We start from the raw sequence: 15,293 nt of genomic DNA on the forward strand, positions 1-15,293 counted from the left end.
ACACACACATTACTAATGGTTGTGTACTTGCTGAATTAAGATTGCAGAAGGTTTAGGCTGTTGGTAAACAGAAAAAAATACTTTTCCTCCAGGTGTGGCTAGCTAGTTAGTAGTTTGACTAACTAGCAGAGTCAGGAATGAGTCAGGCACCAGAGAGTACAGGCACGTCCAATGTGCGTCTGTGGGCTTTTGTTTTCTTGCTTGCCTGATTCCATGGAAAGACCTGGCAGTCCTGAAATACACGTCATTTGACTGCATTAAATTCAAATTAGGCCATGAGAAATTTCCATCGTTTAAAACTGAGGGATGAACGACATCATCTCATATAAACTTAAGCATTCCCATCTTTAGCCCCCACCACACCCCACCCCTCAGGCAGAAAATGAAAAATAAAGACATCTGGACGAGGAGACATGTGCAACATGGGTTTATTGTCAAACTGGTTATTAAGACATGAACTTGATTAATGCCATATCAAATCTTAAACTCCGCTGTAGTAAAGTGCAGATTCAAATCAAGTTGCCCTGGTAGTCCTCATACATTTTCTATGTCTGGTTTTTAACTGTCAGGTTTAATAGACTGCAATATGAAAAACCTACGATTTTATGAAAAGCCCTTTTTTCAACCCACACATCTAAAGCTAATGTGCAAACAAGATAACTCACAAACTTTACGGCGTCCTCCCACTCGTTTGTGTCTTCAGTTCTCATACAATTGGACGACAGTTGTACAAAATGAGCAGAACTACCCTAGCTGTAGTCTAAGTCTAGGAGTTCTTATGAAAGGTTTTCTGCAGTGACTGGTTGGTTGATATGCTGCTGCTGCACATGCACAGTGGGCCGATGATGGTATGAGTTTTGCCTTTTGATCGGGATCATTAAAAAGAGGGACTGCATTTAAAGGTCGGCCATGTATGAATGTTAAGAGGTCACTTCTGTGTACAAGCCTGCACACTCCAGCGGTTGTTTCTAGTGGCAGTCATGTGCAATATGGAATCTCCATGAGTGCCACTTCACCAAACTCTTGTCCTCAATCATTTGTGTAAGCTCCAAAAAAAAGAAAAAAAAAGAAAAAAAAAAAAACCCAAACACTCTGCATTCAAGAAACACACTGTGTGGTGTTCACATTCTTTCACACATTATGAACATAGTCACTCAAATTCATTCACTCTTCTTACAACAATCAGTAAAATGGTTTTGCATCCCCCCACCTTCTCTGAGTAAAGTAAGGGGACACTGAAGGAAACGGCAGCAATGAGGTAAACACAAATATTCATGAGAGATATTGCACAGACAAGTGCCGGCACAGAATACAACAGTCTCTCTTTCCAACAGCCTAGCCTGTGCATAGGAAGAATAAAGCACTTATGGTGTTCGCAGACATTAAACCCTTCTCGTAAAGCTTTGTTTATACACTAAAGTGGGAACGAAAAAATGAGTCTAGAATCCACACCCCTCGGGCAGATATCCAGATTTGCATGACAATAACTAAAATGTATTGTAAAAGGTACAAAAAGAAAAAAAAAAGAAAACACCCTAATGATGACTGAGGAAGGGTCCATGACTGTTGGCAACAGTGATGGGACAAACAAAAAATAAACCTGAAGTCCCAGCATATGTAGAAACGCCTCAATCCTTGCTTTGCGAAGAGAGAAGCAGGCAAAGTTGAGGCCAGTTGGAGCCAGCATGGAGAAAAATCTCTCAAGTTTCATTCAATAAATAGCATAGTGGAATATGCAAAAAACAACATTTTTTTCTAAAGCAAAATACGTAAACCCCTCGCTCACTTCATCTGGAGATACAACTGTGTGTGTGTGTCAATGTTGCAATCCACTCGCAATACATCCCAAAACGGCAAACAGAGGACGCAAATGGTAACTCATTCCTCTGTTCGCCCAGATAATTTTTCAGTTCATCCTGATTAAATGAGGACATTTTTGTTCACGCCAATCTTCAAGTTCATTCCTCCAAAGAGTTTGAATTTGCAAACCTAACCCACAAAAATTGTCTTCGGGCTCCTCAAACACCTTGTGGGTCAGGTGTTGAGCTTTAGTGCTCCTCAGTCCGTCGAGTCCACTCGATGTAATCACACCACCTCCTCTTTTCATCCATCCACTCCCCTCCACTCCTTCACAATCATTATCTGTGGAGCAAAACAAAGGCCTCTAGTTTCTCGGGGATGTTACCCCGGTAGTCGAGGCTGTGCTTGACGATGACCCTGGCTGCTAGGCACTGCAGGGTGGTGTGGTTTATGGGCTGGATGACATTCCTGGACAGCTCCTTCTCGTCCAGGAGGTCGCATGCAGTTTGTTGGAAGGCGTTAGTGCTGTCAAAGTGGGTCCCGCATGAAATCAGCAGGTTCATGATGTCTGGGTGGCCATTGGATGCTGCGATGTGAAGGGGGCTGATGGAAGGGATTAGACTGATGTTATCTTTGGTCTGGTTTAACATGTTTTCAACTTTATTGCTTCTTTGTTTGTAGATAGAGAAGGATTCACACAATTTCTTTATTTTTCTATTATGTTGCTTCTTATTAACAAAATGACTAATGAAAATTAAACCAGGATAGGGAAAGAACAGCAAACTATGAGAGCTGGCACTAGAGAAGAAGGAAATTGCAAACAAACAAACCTGTTGTCATCCTCATCGCGGCTGTTAACATCTGCCCCACACTCAAGGAGGATGGAAGCGACTGTGAGGGAGGGGAACTTGCAGACGGGATAGCGGCCCACGCAGGTGGTGTTGCGGTCAACCGCCAGGTGTAGTGGACTGTAGCCGTTCTTACCACACGGCTGGAGCTTCAGGAATCTGTGAAGATTTGGAAAAATGTCAACATCAAGGTAACAGCACTACTGAAGTAAAGGACAGTGTCTGAACTAGCTTCAGGTTTGATTGAGCTACTGACACAGATTATGGCAGTCATCAAAGTACCGGATTCACTGAGACAAATTCACAAATGGCGCGTGGCAGATGGGGAATGCATTCTTCAGTTCAACTGACTCTTGTTTGCCAAAAAAGGGGATGCAAATACGCCTCGACAGCCTGACTGATGCAAGTTTACACTGCTACAAATAAACGGCAGGGCTAAAAAAAGACTTGCAGAAATGAGGTCAAATGAGTTTCACCACAAAACCAGTGTATTCCCTGAAAACTACCATATGTGGATGACCTCCCAGTACACAGTGACAAATTAGAGCCTGCCTGATACATCAGTTGGAATATATTATCTGCCAATATTGGCCTATCACATGTTGCGACATGTGCCAATATGAAAACCTTATTTTTTCACATATTCTAATAGAAAGAGATAACTGGAGACCGAGATATTTATAACTATTAATTTCCGAGTGAGGTTGACTGTTTTACTGTTGTCACCAATGTTATTTTAGACAATAAAAATGCATTAATCTGTATTAATATCGTGCTGCAATGAATCACTGCAAAAGATGTGTGCATGTCAGCCAAATTATAGATGTCAGAATTTTCTTTACTTCCTTATATTGGCATCAGCCCTAAAAATCCAATATGAACTCTAACGCAAGTCATTTACACTGAACCTACCTATAGATAGTTTCCTTCTTGAAGTGGTCCTGCTCTGCAGTACACGGCACCTTCTCCAAAAGACAAATGAGGTGCAGGATGATTGACAGGGCCTTGCTGAGCTGAGCAGGGTCCGGGGGCATCGGTCCATTTTGTTTAACTGCCCGCTCAATCTCCAACACGCTCTTGGAAAGGATCCCCATCAAGTCCTCAAATGACACTGATGTCCCCAGAAGGCCCTTGGCTCTGTCCTGCAGCATGAAGGAGAAGAGCTCAGCGAACGACAGCAGGCTGGAGGCGGTCATGGGGCTCAGGGGGTCCAAGTTACTCTGCTGCATGTCCAAAGCATACTTCCAAAGATTGATACAGCGCTCAAAGTTCCCAGAGTCTGCGTAGACAGCACCTCGGTAGCGGATGTAGTAAGACGTGTCGGGATGTTGTGGGCCGAGGATTCTTTCACGTATGAGCAGTGCCTGCATGCGCATTTCATCCGGGTCAGATATCAGCCCGTCCAGCTCTTCTCCATTCGTTACCTGGGAAGAGGATTACAGGGTCAGGACAGTGGCAGGGTGCAGCAGTTTAGTGTTTCCGTTCACAAGCGATGAAGTCAAGAGTTTTCAGGGGCAGATAGCGTTATCTCCTAAAAACTCCAGACAGCTGCACTAGTTTCTTTGATAAATGTAAATATGCATATGGTAATATATGGTTTTTTATGCCTATTTCTGTGCAATAAAATGGACATAATAACGTTTCACAGGCATTTAATGCAATGCAATAATCACCAAAGCTGGATGAGAAAACTAACAAACTCAAACAGATACTCACCTCTCTGGCGTAGTCATATGCCATGATCAGCTGCTTGGGTTCTGGTTTATGGACAACGTTGTTACTGTCGGTGTACCTGAGGTCCATTGCTCTCTTCCAGTATTTTAATGCTCCAAGGAGATCTCTCTTCTTGTCAACAAATGTGGCTCCCAAGAGCTCCAGGGCATCGATGCGTTCCCTGTTGCTTGTCTGCACAGAAAGGAACAACATTTGTCATATTTCTCGAAGATAAATACTTAATGGATTCAAAATGTAACAGCCATGGCCTCAAACGAACATCCGCGCAGACCAACTCTGACCTGCTGGTGCATTGTCAAGTCGTCTACGATGTTAGTGTGGCCTGTGACGCTGGCAGAGAGCAGGGGCGTCATGCCGTAGCCGTCCTGCTCCATGGAGGCTCCATACTGCAGTAGCATCCGCATGATCTCCAGACTGCCCGACTCCGCACAGTCATGAAGTGCTGTGTTGCCTGTTAACGGTGAGGGACACATATTACAATAAGCTACAGATTGTGTTTTTTATATTCATTGATAACCCAGATGAAGACATGTCTCCACACAGGGGCTTAGGAGAATTCAGAGACAGTTTGTTCATTTGAGTTTTAACGCTACTTAATTGGAGCACCGTCTACAAACTAGCATATCATTACATTTAGTGTATTTAAAATAAAATGGGCAACAATTTCTTATCACTACATTAGAGACCCAGAGAGTTACAGCAGAACTAGAAGTCAGCTGTATACCCTGTACACTAGCCTCTCTCATGAAAATATATTCCAAATAGCTGGAGATCAGCTGATATCAGGATTATTGTGGATGCTGCCACTGAGCCCTTTGTTAGACGCTCACTTCCACTCAATGATTACCCATTCAGGTGCGGCTCAGGTCATGCTGTCTGTAGTTCTAGTACAGTGGGTAAGCCGGCTGAACAGAAGCTGTCGAGTGGGAATGTCAGCTCAGCTGCAGCAAACCTGTGCTTGTGCAATGATATCTCCATTAAATTATATGGCCTCTTCTGACAATGAAATGTTTTGAAACAGTCCGAGTTATTTGCTTTCATTTTGGTGGGTGTGCCACATCAAAAAAAAACAAAGAAGGGGCACCAGACGAGGCCTTGATTGAAGGCATTGTATTCTGAGCGGCTATCTGTACATAAAAGGAGCATATTTTGAACTATAACGCAGGTTTTCCTGTTCTCACAATTGATCACAGATAAGACTTGATTTCTTAAAGTTAAGGCAGCAGGTCTACACACTAGATTCCTGCAGTCAGATTCCTTTAATAGTCAACACATGTTAACACAGACATCAGTGTTTTAGAACACCTTATGCATCCAGAAAAAGCTACATAACATTTGATTATATATATATGTTGGTACATACCATTTGTTACACAAATGAAACAGATTGGCAGTTAAATATTACTTAGCCTAAACATGTCTTGCCTATCCTGCAAACAGGTCACCCAGCCCCTCAGGGTCAATCATCAACAGAGCATTGTAAACCAGAAGGTTTCCACAGCTGGTTCTTCCTGGAGTCGAACACGTGGCAGTTGTTGTTTTAGGGGAGCACTTACTAATTCTATAAAAGTTCAAAAGAAATCACACATACATGTGAACACCTCCAAAACAAGTCAAGTCCATCCTTTCTGGCCTTTAATTTCAACACAACACTTGTGTGTAATTCAGTTTCACCTTTGCTTGCCTCTCACCTGGCTGCTCTCAGTGCACTGGGGCTAATCCATATTCAAGTAGACGAGACCAGAGAACAGGGTTAGTCAGGGATTAACCATTATTTATACTGTTTAGTTTCTGCCAAAACCTCACAGATCAGATTCTTCTGTCATCATGCTCTTAAAAACAGAAACATGGGGACAGAAGCACTGCAGCTTTTCCTCCCGTTTATCAGAGCTAGACAGAACAAGCTGTGTTAACGTTGCATATGTTTTGTTTTTTTGGCATTGGTGTTATGGTTTAGGATGGATAAATCCTTTGTAGTGATTATACAGTCATGTTCAAATTTGTTTCATACATCTAACACTGTCCAAAAGGAATATTATCCTATTTCATCATCATGTTATCATAAATTTGCCACAATGTCTCTTTTGGCTCTTCCTTAAAACCACCTGTCACCAGACCTGACATTTGGCCTAATTTAAGGGGTGTGTTCAACATTTTACCTGGTGTAAGAAATGTGTTGATCTTTGCTTGTCTAGATAATAATACATTTACTTCCACTACCAAAACAAGTTAATCCAGAAACTTGGGAAATCCTTTCCACAGCCAGGGATTAGCCAAATACTCATTACGCTCCTCTAAACAGTATTAAGGCTAATTTAAGGGCAAGAGAAGTGGCTGCAATAGTGGTGCCCTGCTGACCATTTTTTTTCTAAGCTTGCCTGCCTTCCATCAGCCCAATGTCCATGTTTTTTTTTTTTTTTGCCACTTCATATCCAATATTACACATCTACTCATTCCTGTTGGTTCAGCTGTTATGTGAAAGGCACCAGTCTGGAGAACTGAGAGTGCTTTCAACCGCAATCACCACATGACGGCTTGTTTTTAAAGGCCTCACAGTAGTTCAAGCACATTATGGCATCTGCCACCTGCTCCTCTATTGATCAGGAGAACTAAGTGATCGGATGTTGATGAAGTGTCGACCACAAATCGCTTAGAGTCAAGTTCACTAGGCGAACCAAAGATAAGCTAGAAGAACACTGTTCTCACCGGTGGATGTGTAGGAGGTGGACCCCACAAATTTTGTACAAACCAATACATGTGCCTGCTTCCAAGTTTGACAGGGTTGTAAATAAAGATGTACCACATACATAGTCATATGATAAAGTATGATAGATTGGTTACAGTGGTTTCCATCCTTCTAAGACGTCAACAGTGGTCATGCGTTTGACACATAAAATGATTTCAATGTAGGATTCAATTCTAATGTTTTTCTTTTCAAGCAATCCTATCATCTGTATGTAATATAAAAAGACATGTCATGTGTTTAGAAAAGAGCATCTAAGGGGAACATGAGATCTTTCAGACACACCCACAAAGTGTGTTCAAGCTGACAGTCATCATTGTGCTTTCCATTGTGAAACCAGACGTTCATGTCATTATGCTGAGTCACTGCAAAAGGAAACATGTTAACAATTTAATTATTAACTCGTGTTGTCGGCTGGTTGTAGCAAAGTGTACGTTTAGATCGCCTGTGATATATGTGGGTATTTTACTCGCTGACTACTTGTGTTACTCATCTGTCTGACGTTTGTCAGGGTTGATGTGGAATAGAGAATTAAAACCTTATAAAAAGGCTTAAATGTGGGACTCTGCATAATCAACTGGCTTAAATCGATCAATTTGCTGGTAGTTTTGTTATATTTTTCATAGAAATCATGTGAATAAAAAAAGGGAGGCCTCTGTTGGGTTGGAGCTGACAGCTGTGAGTATGAACCCACTCACCTTTGACACTTTTTCTGTTGACATCCGCGCCTTTCTCCAGCAGGTACTGCGCTATATCTTTGTGTCCCTTGTAGCAGGAGATCATCAGACACGTGTGGCCGTGTCTGTTGGCCACCTCCAGGTCAGCTTTGTGCTCCACCAGGTATTTCACTATGTCCAGGTGCCCGTCAAAGCAGGCTGCCCTCAGGGGAGTGGAGTTGGTCAGGGTGGTGCTGTTGACAGAAGCACCGTGACCCAGCAGGGACTGGACCACTTTAAGGTGACCCGCCGCCGAGGCCGCCCAAAGAGGGGGCGCTCCCTCGATGGTCTCCCCGTCAAAGTTCACCGATCCACCGACCTCCACCGGAGCGCTGCAGCACTCCAGCAGGTACTCCACCAGGTCCAGGTGTCCGTACCGGGAGGCCATCAGGAGCGGGGTGGCCCCGTTTGTCTTCTCGCCCATCAGCTTGGTCACCTCGTGCCCATCTTTGTTCTCCAACAGTTTCTGAAGCAGACGGAGCTTACCGTCCCTGGCTGCGTTGAAAACGGCCGTCTTTAAATCCATTTCTGAGAGTTTATTTCACTGTTAAATTAAAAAAAAAAGGCAACGCTGTCCCTGAAACAAAGGGTCAACGACAGCAGGAGGTGTAACGTCAGTGTGAACCGGAGCGGCTCGGGACCCTTTGTTTACAACAAGCTCCCACTTTCTAGCTAAAGGGTTAACCAATTAGCCAACGTTTATTTGGTTCAAAGCTCACAGAACTCCGGCTTTCAAATATTGGCACCAGCTTGTTACGTTGTGTGAATGTCTAACCCTGTTAATAACTCAGACGTTTGAGGCGACCCTTGGTCCAGTAATACATTTGTCGCCGAGTTAGCAAGGTTGGCTAGTCAACTTCCTTGATCGATAGCTAGCCGACTAGCTCCGCTTAGCTTCACTGCTCTTCACTGACCGTTAAACCGATACTCATCCGCTGACACTTCCTCCCCTCCGAGAAGCTCTCCTCCATTAGCTCCGCTTCCCGTGCTTGTCATTGTTCCACGACATACTCCTGAGGCGTTTTTATATTTGCTGTCGGAGGGCCGAAATATAGAAAAATCCACCCCCACCCGTAATGCCGTGCTGCTGCTAGCTTAGCCTGGGAAAAACGACGTTCGGTCTCTGGCTCGACCTCACAAGCGGGGATATCCCCGAGAATCCGAGGCGTTTTTTTTCCGTTCACACACACACACACACACACACGTCGAGAAGAAAACGGACAGACGTTACCCCCAAAACGGCGAATAACAGTCGTCCATGTAGCCACTCAGCAAGCTGGCACGACGATAGTCTCAGCGAAGGGGAAGGCAAATAGGGAAGGCTATCCACCCACGGCTCGACCGGATGATCACGACTCAGTTTCTGTCAAATCGGAGATCCAACGCAGTCTTTTTTCTCCGCTGCCGCGCATGATTGACGTGCCAGCGACCAATCACAGAGCTGCTAGACAGTGACGTGGCCAATAAAAAAACAACAAAAACACATTATTGATTTATGAGTGCCTGTGATTTTATGAAGAAATAATAAGCACGAGAGCAGAAAAAATAGTTAAAATATCACTTATGTATTTATTAGATGAAGCCATATTTTGAAAAATTGAATCCATGCAAAGCTGCCTGTGATAGCCTTGATTATATCGCTCCCTACAGGAAAAAAAGCAGCATGACGAGGATATTTTACCCAAAAAAACTTCCATCCCCTCAATGAATACCAAGCTTTTATTAATGATAGTTAAATAAAAGACTACCAAGACATTTTTAACAGAAAGTTTATTCAGCCATCCCAATAACTTAACAAATTCCCAGAATACCTCAAAGCTGAACTTGTGCCCAAAAATGACCTAATTTAAAAAGTGCACCACTTAACAAAACTATCAATGAGCATATGGTGAGAGGGGGAAAGCAGGACAATGGAAGAACGGTCAAGCCCAGAAATAATAAATGGCAATAACAACAGGTGTTTTAGCTGTTTTCCACATAAAGTATAAAGTCGAAGAAGCGTTGTGTGTTTCAATGGGTTAGATGTCAACGTGTGTCATTTTCATTCGTACAAAACACACAATTATGGCAGAGTTATCAAGTCTCTTGGCTTTGTCAACAGGTGATCAGATCTCAGTCACATACATAGATGTCGTACACTGTGAATATTGTACAAATAAACAAGTACAACAATCAAAATGACTATGACTAAGAGCTGTCAGATTTTGAGAAAGGACAACTTTAATGCGAATCCCGGCCTAAGAGACACTACCAGGCTGAACCAAGCCTGCAGCTATCATATTTAGCGCTACCTGCTCAAATGTCTGGCTAAAATCTTAAGAATTAACCTTTTATATCTTGAATTTTTCTTTGAGTGTTACTGACTGAATAAGATGATGGGAAAATTAACAATCACAATGGAAAATAAACAGATAGAGACATTAGATATAAACTGTCAAAATCTTCCTTTTGAAAATTAAGTGGTCAGTGACGGGATAACATTACAAATTACAACTACGACTCATAGTTACGAGAATTATCTTACATTCAAGCAATATTTTGCAAACAAAACATGAATATTACAACAGTGCTGTATAAAACCAGGAGGACTATATTGACCCACAAGATAAATAAGTTGTTACACTTCAAACAGCAAGGGCAGAATTAGACATGACATTGCAAGGGAACCAGTGAAAGACAAAGACATTTAACAAGGTGGTGCACTTCAAATTGCTGGCATTGCCACTTGACACACAAAATGTGTCATTTTCAAAACACAAGAATAATATTAGTTATTTTTTTGTGTCCCGCATTGAGTCACATAGATGTCAAAAAGAAGCCCCAACCTGTATTAAAGTGTGGTCAAACAGAAGCACGTCTTTGCTTCCATGCATCTTTGGGCAAATGGAGTCTAAAATGCAATTCAAGGAATTGGCTGCAGACACTAACAGGAAACCATCCGCACTTCTAAATTCTATCCCTCAACCCAAATACAAACTGCTTCATGGTATTATTAGATTACAAGATGGCTGACTCTCTGTAAAATCCCCCCCCCTGCTAATAACTCATCGGAAATGACAGAGCTGATAAAAGCAAACACAATATCGAGCCTTTCTCACTTTATACAGTGAGATTTAATAACAAAGAAAAAGATGCCACAGATTTTTCATAACCAAATCCTTTGCCTTGCCAATGTGGGTTTAGAGACCGAACGCTCTCCCTACTTCAAACATTTAGTCATAACTTCTACTGCCGTGGTTATTTCAGTGCACAGTTTCGGCAAAAAAAAAAAATGGAACAGATCGGGGAGAGAGGATGTGAGATGACGGGGGGTGGGAGTAAAGGACACAAATAAAATAAGAAAACATTTAGAAATCATTTCAAATCTTTAAAGTAAGTTTGCTGTAACTATGTGACCAGCTGCTTGAGCCGCCTCCAATACAGATAGTTACAGGCAAGCATCTCTTCTTTCTTCTCCTCTTTTACCACCCCAAAAACATTCTTAACACATATAACCTTTTTACCCAAACCTCTTTTGCATAAAGTTTGCTAGAATGCCAGTGCTGAACAAGGATAACATGTCAGATTGTACTACCTGGAAGTTTGATATGATCCAATTTTAGTTCAGCACTGATATTCGTACTCACTCTAAGCACACACGCCAAGGTACGAATAAAGAAAGTGATGAATCCAGGATCAGAGGCTGTTACGATCCGACGCGCGTTGTAGTCGTCTTCCTGTCAGAGAAGAAGCTTCTCAGCAGGACCACCTGACTGATGCTGACCACCAGAAGGATAATGGCTTCTCCAATAGACCAGAAAGCAACACGGGTATTGAGATCCTCTGCCCGACTGCGTCCTTGGGCCTCACGGAGGCGGAAGTGTGTCTGGTAGTCGATGACTGACTTCAGGGCCTCATGGATGGACACGCAGGCTGACTCACACTGGAAATGGTAATTGGAAGCAAAGGCAAAAATAGATATTTAGACTGTGGCTGGAAAGTTATGATTGACCAACTAAGGAGGAGACAATTTTAACTTGATTTACAAAGTTGAGGGAACAAAAAAAAAATCCAATGTTAAACTTCCCCCAGCTTTTAAAATGACAAAACATTCAGTCAATACCAAAGATTGAACATGGCCATGCAGGTAAAAGTTCTCGATGCCCAAGAGGACAATGAGACGATTAGTACCCAGACGGGTGTTCCAGTCATTACAGCAGGTTAAACCTCTTTTCAGGTTATATTCAGGTGGAGCCCGGCTGGGAAATCGCACAGGCCACAAAAATTTAATTGTTAAAGTGAGAGAGATGTGGAAAAGTGTATGATCTCATTTTGAATCACATGCCATCTGCTAAATGCGCCTTTAGTTTCTTAGATAAAACTGAACAAATCTGGGCTAATGTCAGAGCATTTATACAATTGTATGACAGTAATTTACAACGAAAATGTTCAAACTAAACACACAAACATGCAAATGCATAAGCAGTGTTTCCCACGCAGACAGTATTTGGGCGGGCTGCCCAGATGTATTAAAGGCTGCCCAAGTATATTTGGCGAGCCATTTTGCCATTTTTTTCTTTTATTTTTAGATCTGTCGGAGTATAATTCCATTAGCAATCGATTAACTAGTGGACAATCTGGTCTCATTCTGTCTACTGACATCGCAGATGCTCTGACAGAAACACATCCCCGTGCACCGATTGTGATTCCAGACTCTCCTATTGTAATGTATGCCTATGTATGCTGTTGTTTTGTAAAAGTTTTTTAGTACTACTGGTTGGTGTTTGGTACTAAATTGTTTTCTATCATCTTGGGAAGCTGCATCATTAACAAAACTAGAATGGCACTCAGTACAGCACATACCTCCACCAAGACCGAATAGTCCCATTTAATTCAATCAAGCCTAATTCAATATCAAACTGGATAGCCCTGTGTAACTCAAAATTTTAAACCACCCATAACTGCTTAACCATGATTCAAGATCACCAGATGTGTAACAGCCCCATACAAGAACAACAAAACAATGCAGACTGAATAATAATCGTAATCAACATACCCACCGACCAGCCAACAAATGGGTTGACTTGCTTGAAACAAGTCAAGTTGCCTATGACACAGCACTTAGATTTACAATGACCTTGATGACTGAGAACCTTCATCAACATAACCTCCTTGGCAGAGGTATAAAAAAAATAAAAAAAATAAAAAAAAATAAAAATATCATACAAGTGGCTTAACTACTGTTGTGAAAATGGACCTGGGGTGGGAAAAAAATCCAAAAGCTGAGGTGTATGTTTTTGGACACGTTTATAAACATACTGCTAACTAAGAAAGTGCAAACACATAGTGTGAGAGAGAAATAGAAAGAAGCCAGGGAGGCCAGCGTGTGCCTAAAAAGGTGGACAACTAAAGCAACACTATGTCGGCAATCTTTTAAAGCGACTCTGGAGAAAGACTGTTGGCTGTCTCATTTGATCGCCACAGAAACCATTGTTGCGTGGGAAACACTGATAAGCTTGTACTGTACATCTCCACACACACAGCTTACCTGGGTGAGAGCAGTGACTCTGTTCTCATTGGGGAAGAGTGGAGGGTCATCCCCAACCTGAAAGTCAAAGTAAACTGTCTTGTGTGTGAAGGTGGAGAACTCGTTGCTGAAACAGAACTTGAAGGTGCCGTTCTTGGCTGCTGTGAAGGTAAAGCTGTCATATTGCTTCTTCATCTCCTTGTAGAGAGTTGTTCCATCTGGGTCCTCCAAACGACAGTCCACATCATAATGGCCACCGGTCACAACCTAGAAAAATACAGACAGGAGGACCATCAATACAGTTGTACAGAGAGAAAGATATACAGTATTCCCCGAAGCAACATCTGCTATAAAACCCATCTAATAATTTTCAAAAAAAATAAGTTCCAAGTATTTAATATCTTAAGATGTAAGAGATTTTAAGATTTGAACTGTGAATATACAATACACAGTATAACTGTACATATTTTGTCACAAAAAGATTTACAAATAGACTATAAACAACATGAATTAATACACAGAAAGAAGAAACACAGTGGCAAGGGGGGGACCTTGTCTTAATTGTTTGGCAACTTCCTTTTGTAACAATACATGTTAAACTGTGCTGTTAAGATCACTAGCATAAGGACTGCAGGATATCTTACACATAACAATGAAGAGAAACCTCAGACCAATATAGATGAGGACACCTGTACAAAATATAGTTTACGGTGAACTGTAATAAAATAATACACACAATTCTCCTTACTGGCGCACATTCAGATTTACATATGGACATTTGGCTTATGCAAACATAATCTACCTGTTTGAGCCAACAATATTTGCTCATGTTACACCAATAAATACAATCGGGGAAAAGGTTTGTCATTTATTGATCACTCTGATTACTGCAGATATCAAGCTGCTCCTAGCTCTGGGGCGTTAACATTTGCAGCCAAATGTTACCTGAAAGAAGAAAGTCAGACTTATGTTTACTCTTTACAAATGTCAACTTCGGCCCAAAAGAGGACTAGCGCACCTGAAACTCCAGTGTACACTTGGTGCCGACGATGACGTCCTCGTAGAAACACTGCTTGGCGTTGTCTGGCAGCTCAAATGTTAGCTCGGAGCCCAGCACCCACCCACAGAGAAGCTGGGCCCACAGCACCTGCAGTAGCACCCGAAAGGATCTGTACATCCTGAAGATCGAAAGCCAAGCTTCTGAGTAAAACCTGAGCGGTCCTGTGGGAATAAACATTAGCAGACATCAAACTAAAAGCAATATTGACGGTGGCAAAAATATAAAAATGGTGACAAAGCAAACCCGGACATTGATATTAGCTTAACTTGTTAGCTTGAAGCTAACTAGCTAGCTAGCTGGCCGGTCTTTTTATACTCGTGACAGGAATCCACTTGGAATTTGTAATATTTTCCTATGACTAGTGTATTAATGTATCATAGACGCATCAAGGTTATTGAAATAAACATAAATTCATATGTTAACATGTCTTAATTCATTATTTTGTCTCAGTCAGTATTAGCTAGCTACTCACCACAAGACGCTCACCCGGATGCGACTAATGCTAAGTAACATATTACAAACGTGACACGTCATTGGCTGTCGGCAGTAAAAGCCCGCCCTCTGCTCTCTCTCATTGGAGGAGCGCTTGTGAGATCACGTGGGACACGTCCACGTACTTGAGAGACGTATCTTCCAAATACACTCCAACGTGGCTGTGGTTACATGTAACACTGCACCTGAACATGATGTGTCAGTCAGTTTAGATAGAAGATACCGTCATTTCACTGAGACTGCAGGTGTAATTAAAAAGTTTTTTAATCAACAAAACTATACGGATATAGGATCTGAATTTATTTAATTTGTGACTGTGGCAGATAATCATAATCATTATCAATTAATATACACTGCAGTTATGACCAAGATGGCCTAGACAATCAGGAACACT

The 15,293-nt window shown here is 42.0% G+C and overlaps 2 protein-coding genes across 2 annotated transcripts; both read right to left on the minus strand.

Moving 5' to 3' along the window:
- Positions 1 to 412: 412 nt before the first annotated feature.
- fem1c (fem-1 homolog c) lies at positions 413 to 9,225 on the minus strand. Its single transcript, XM_030417619.1, has 6 exons — positions 7,824 to 9,225; positions 4,664 to 4,833; positions 4,365 to 4,553; positions 3,561 to 4,072; positions 2,631 to 2,807; positions 413 to 2,403 (listed from the first exon to the last, which is right to left on the minus strand). The coding sequence occupies exons 1-6, from the start codon at positions 8,365 to 8,367 to the stop codon at positions 2,139 to 2,141; spliced, it is 1,857 nt and encodes a 618-aa protein (XP_030273479.1). The 5' UTR covers positions 8,368 to 9,225; the 3' UTR covers positions 413 to 2,138.
- A 367-nt stretch (positions 9,226 to 9,592) lies between these two features.
- tmed7 (transmembrane p24 trafficking protein 7) lies at positions 9,593 to 15,009 on the minus strand. The gene is made up of 4 exons (XM_030416652.1): positions 14,880 to 15,009; positions 14,366 to 14,568; positions 13,369 to 13,614; positions 9,593 to 11,763 (listed from the first exon to the last, which is right to left on the minus strand). The coding sequence occupies exons 2-4, from the start codon at positions 14,522 to 14,524 to the stop codon at positions 11,527 to 11,529; spliced, it is 642 nt and encodes a 213-aa protein (XP_030272512.1). The 5' UTR covers positions 14,525 to 14,568; positions 14,880 to 15,009; the 3' UTR covers positions 9,593 to 11,526.
- Between the last annotated feature and the right edge of the window lie 284 nt (positions 15,010 to 15,293).

Source organism: Sparus aurata, chromosome 5, assembly GCF_900880675.1.
Source record: "Sparus aurata chromosome 5, fSpaAur1.1, whole genome shotgun sequence".
Lineage (NCBI taxonomy): Eukaryota > Metazoa > Chordata > Actinopteri > Spariformes > Sparidae > Sparus > Sparus aurata.